Genomic DNA, 5,196 nt, shown 5'->3' with positions numbered 1-5,196 from the left:
GCCTGATGAAATGCAGCCACCACCAAAAACTGGTACACTGCAATTTTAGAAATGACTGGGTTTGAGTGCACTTGACAAAAGATATTATGGATACCCAGAGCATTCAGAGCACCACTTTCCCTTATATCAACTTTTAGAACACTTCAGTTTAACTTGTGTATTTTCTCTCTTTGTATCCTTGCTTTGGGAACTTGTGGTTTTGTTTGGGCTACATCTTGCTGATAATTATAATGTGCCAAGGACACATAACTTTAGTTTTAAAACAATTCTCACTTGATGTTGATTTAACAATATATCCAACACATTTTAATGAGTCGTTAATACCTGGAAAAGCCTGGAATACATTATTAATGATTATATCAATAAATATCAGTTGTTTATCCTAAGTAGAAACTGCTATACAGTTGCTCGTGTCCACTTCAGTTTCTCTAGCATTATGCTATATGGGTGCACCTTAACCTTTTTCTTCTAGGATAAGTGCTGTATCAAATTTAATTCCGTCTACGACAGTTGGTGAGTACGCAGCCACGCGGAGTGAATCAAGTGGCAGTTGTGCATTAATAGGAGTCAGTGAGATGGCAGAATACATGGTGAGCCTTTTGCTTTCTGCTTTGTCTTGTCTACCTATGTACGGCTGTCCAGTGAAACCTACCTTTACAGCTGGGTTGCTTGTGGCAGTGTGGAGCCCTGCGGTTTACCAAATGGACCCTGAAAGGGCTATTGGGGCTGGTGCCAGCATAGGCAGTCTGTTTCAGTAATACTGTTAAGTAGCAGAATATAGTGTGAGATAGGGGTCTCCTATAAGAGGTAAAAGACTATTGTAACGAGCCCCTGCTCGCTCGTTTCCACTCTCCCAGCACTCCTCTGCTACTATTGGATCAGATGTCAGACCACACGTCTGATTCTTCGATCGTCCGATAATCCAGGATTCGAACTACAGCTATGTGCCGTTCGAATCCAGCTCAGAACAAACACCAGGCAGGCTGTATGTAAGTTCCAACAGGGATCTCCTTTATTGAATGCACACACACACACACTTTTATACACCACAGTTTGAACACCCCGCCCAAACAACCACTTCCTATTGGTCATGCAAATGAAGGCTTGAAACAGCAGGGATTGGTCCGGTAACTTGAATGGGAGGGCTGATACGTGTGGCCATGCAAATGAGGACTTGAAACAGGGTCAGCAGGGATTGGTCCGATAGCTTGAAAGGGAGGGCTGATGTGTGGCCATGCAAATGAAGGCTTGAAACAGAGTCAGCAGGGATTGGTCCGTCTGCTGGGATAATCCATTGTCATTAACATTAGGTTTCCAGAGCCATTATTGAATTGTGAAATTGGACGGCTGTAGGGCCAGGCTAACCCGCAACAGCCATCCATGGGCCCCGGACACCCAGTTCAACCCAACAAGGGGGTCTCCATAATCCTAGGTCCGTAGTCGCTAGGAAGGAGGCTAGCCCTCAGGCTCCTCCAGCAGCCCCAGTGACGGTTCAGTCAGTCACATTTCTCCCCTCCCAACAGTAGACTAACCAGGTACCAGACCCCGAACTGGTCTGGACCTGTGTTAGCCGGACAAGACAAATTCACATGTCAGGCATCTGATTTCCTGAAAACAAACCGCCGCTGGGGGGTCTGGAGGGCCCCTACATCTCCCTGCACCATTGCCTGCCGCTGGGGAGTGAGAACGGCTGCCTCCCCTCCCTGGGGCAAAGACTGCCACTGGGAACAAGTATCCGCTGCACTTTTTTCCAGATGCTTCATCTGCTGCTGGGGAGAGAGGTTGGCTACCTCTTCTCCCTGGAACTCCATTTGCCGCTGGGGAGAGAAGTCAGCTGTCTCCTCTCCCTGGAACCCTGTTGCCAGCTCTTCGGCTGGGAGTGGATGGGACAGCGGTCCCTCTGCATTCAAATCTTTAAGGTCCCCCACATCTGAAGATGGTGACGAAGAAATGGGGTTGGCCGCCATCTCTGGCAGGAGCTTCAGGGGGGCTATGGGTGCGGGGCAGAGGATAGCAGCACTCTGCCCTGATGCCAGCTCTTCTGCTGGGGTTAGTAGTTCCTCTGCATCAAAATCTAAGGTCCCCCACGTCTGAAGCTGGTGACGAGGAAATGGGGTTGGCCGCCATCTCTGGCAGGAGCTTCAGGGGGGCTATGGGTGCGGGGCAGAGGATAGCAGCACTCTGCCCTGTAGCCAGCTCTTCTGCTGGGATTGGTAGTTTCATCTGCTGCTGGGGAGAGAGGTCAGATCCCTCCTCTCCCTGGATCTCCATCTTAAATAGTATGAACGTCCGAAAGGGCAACTTACGGAAAGGCGCTGTATCTCTAGCTGTTGTCTCTGATTGCCGTAGTTGCGCCATTCTCCACTCATGTTGCCGCTCTAGTTCTCTCTTTTGTCGCTCATCCTGCAGCTGGATGCCTCTAATGGCATTCTGTATGGCGGTCTGATGGGTTGGCACCATATAATGCCAACCGCTGTCGAACCCGTTGCTGAAACAAGTCTCCAATGGACCGGGGTCCAGCATCACCATCCCTCTGATCCATTTCGGCTAGCTCACTGATCAGGGTGGCGTTACTCTTTGTCCCTGCGGTCCCTCCTCGGCTCTCAAGTAGGTCTTTCAGCGTGCCTCTCCTGCAGGCTGCATAGCTGGTCATTCCCTGTGGTGTTTTGGAATGTCCCATTAACTGGAGAGCAGATCCTGCCGCTTGCCACCAATGTAACGAGTTCCTGCTCGCTCGGTTCCACTCTCCCGGCACTCCTCTGCTACTATTGGATCAGATGTCAGACCGCACGTCTGATTCTTCGATCGTCCGATAATCCAGGATTCCAACTACAGCTATGTGCCGTTCAAATCCAGCTCAGAACAAACACCAGGCAGGCTGTATGTAAGTTCCAACAGGGATCTCCTTTATTGAATGCACACACACTTTTATACACCACAGTTTGAACATCCCCGCCCAAACAACAACTTCCTATTGGTCATGCAAATGAAGGCTTGAAACAGGGTCAGCAGGGATTGGTCCGATAGCTTGAAAGGGAAGGCTGATGTGTGGCCATGCAAATGAAGGCTTGAAACAGAGTCAGCAGGGATTGGTCCATCTGCTGGGATAATCCATTGTCATTAACATTAGGTTTCCAGAGCCATTATTGAATTGTGAAATTGGACGGCTGTAGGGCCAGGCTAACCCGCAACAGCCATCCATGGGCCCCGGACACCCAGTTCAACCCAACAAGGGGGTCTCCATAATCCTAGGTCCGTAGTCGCTAGGAAGGAGGCTAGCCCTCAGGCTCCTCCAGCAGCCCCAGTGACGGTTCAGTCCGTCACAACTATATAGTCACTGATAGGAGTTGATGCAAACATGGGGAATGTGCAGATGAAAGGGCAGGGGCTCTTTAAGAAGACAACCCGAGAGGCCCAAGGTCCAGGACTGTGCGAGGAGAAGGGTGTGTCAGCCGCTTCTTATATGCAGAAAAAGTAAGGATCCTCATGTGTTGCTCCTCTATCAGTTTGGAGTTATTGGACAAATAATTGGGAGAAACCAATACCTAAAAATAACATTTTTGACTTAAAATTATGGCAAAATTTGTGAATGACATGTCATGTAAATTAATTGAAAATAAGGGTATGCGGGATGCATTCCAACAATGGCAGTCTGAATCAGAGATGTTGAACAGATTAGTAATCACTGAGTTAACTTCCAGTGAGGGTATATTTTATGCGATTCCTGCTGCACCAGAGGATAAAGTAAAGCCCCAACCCTCTTCAGCCTCTGGTGTAGAACAATTCCCCCCTCTTTATGCTCCCCTCATTGGTGCAGGGATAAGTATGTCCCAAAAATCTGCGCTCTCTCGAGGAGTAACTGAGCCCCCCGTTAGATCTGACTGTTCTCGTGCCCAACCACAGCTAGGTATGTAAATTATACCTCAGCAATGTTGAAGTCTATGGATTCATTAGTACAGGATCATAAGGAAAGATTGCTCAGACTATACGAAGCCTAATTTAGAACTTCAAGTGGGAAGGATGCAGTTTAAAACTACAGGCTATTTGACAACTGCAGATAAGATTGCGGAGTATTTGGAACGAGAAATGGTTTACAATACTGTGTACATTCAGGAGGGGAACAAGTTAAATTGTAAACTGACAATAATTAAAGGAGAGGTATTAATTTAAACAAACTCATTGAGGATTTTGATGAATCTGTGGGGGTAGGAGTAAAACTTGGCTGTAAAATGTGAGCGGCAAATGATTGTGGCATACTTGAGGGAGGGGCAGAGACTCTAGTATACGAGGCAGCTCAAACTTTCGCAGTACAAGAAGCTGCTGGTAACACTTTCCCTGTGAGGAATGTAGAAAGGGGATAATATCAACTGTACAGTGGCATGTGCCAATCACTTCCTTAGAAATGAGGATCATACTTAATTATTTGCCCAACCCAGTTAAGGGTCCAGTGTCCAGTAAAAAGATGAGATTTTTGCAAATAACTCAGGTTTGCAGTGCTAAAGACTTAAAAGCAGTAATGGTGGCAGCAATAGGGAACTCCACTGCAAAATCTCTTAAAATCATGTGGGATTGAAATACCAACATGTCCTACTTGCATGTCTAGCGGGTATAGAACAGCAAACGACTGCAGAAAAGTCAACCTGTCCCAAAATTTGTTTGAGCCAACAGGCTGGTCAGAATAGAGGGCGTGGTCGAGGTAGGGGGCGTGGGAGGAGTCAGCAGAATTATCAGAAGCCCACCCCTGATACTGTGTCTCAGATTCAATGTTAAGCATGTCACAATTTTGGGCACATTGCCAGAAGTTGCCCTGGCCTCACACCAATGCCAACACTAACACCCACTACTGTTGCTACAGCATAGGAAACCAGTAAGACATTGTCTAGGGAAGTGGCAGAGGCAAGATTAACATTGTTTCCAGATGAAATGCCCTTCCCTGAGGGGGACAGAAGTTTTGACTGCTTACTTGACACTAGTGCAGCCCGCACAGTCCTCTGTGCTTCTGAAGTTCCCCCTTGCTGCCTCAACAATAATATTGTTTCAAGTGCTGGTTTAACTGGGGAATCAGTCTCTCTCAAAGAAACTAAGCCCCTTAGATTGCGCCTTGGGAAGGATACTGCTTTGTGTCTTCAAGCTTTGGTTTCAGATGATGTTCCTGTTAACCTATTAGGTGCAGATGCATTAGCAGGTCATTAGAGC

The 5,196-nt window shown here is 47.6% G+C and overlaps 1 protein-coding gene across 1 annotated transcript in view; it reads right to left on the bottom strand.

Annotated features, from left to right (window-relative positions):
- Window positions 1-2,369, bottom strand: part of EDC4 (enhancer of mRNA decapping 4) — a 631,081-nt gene extending 628,712 nt beyond the window's left edge. The window contains exon 1 of the mRNA XM_018559011.1: window positions 2,307-2,369. Coding sequence (XP_018414513.1) covers window positions 2,307-2,369 — 63 coding nt within the window. The remainder of the gene's footprint in view (window positions 1-2,306) is intronic.
- Between the last annotated feature and the right edge of the window lie 2,827 nt (window positions 2,370-5,196).

This window comes from Nanorana parkeri, unplaced genomic scaffold (assembly GCF_000935625.1).
Source record: "Nanorana parkeri isolate BGI_ZX_2015 unplaced genomic scaffold, ASM93562v1 scaffold375, whole genome shotgun sequence".
In the NCBI taxonomy this organism is placed as follows: Eukaryota; Metazoa; Chordata; class Amphibia; order Anura; family Dicroglossidae; genus Nanorana; species Nanorana parkeri.
Note: the sequence above shows the minus strand (reverse complement) of the source record. Positions and strands in the feature narration are given on the sequence as shown.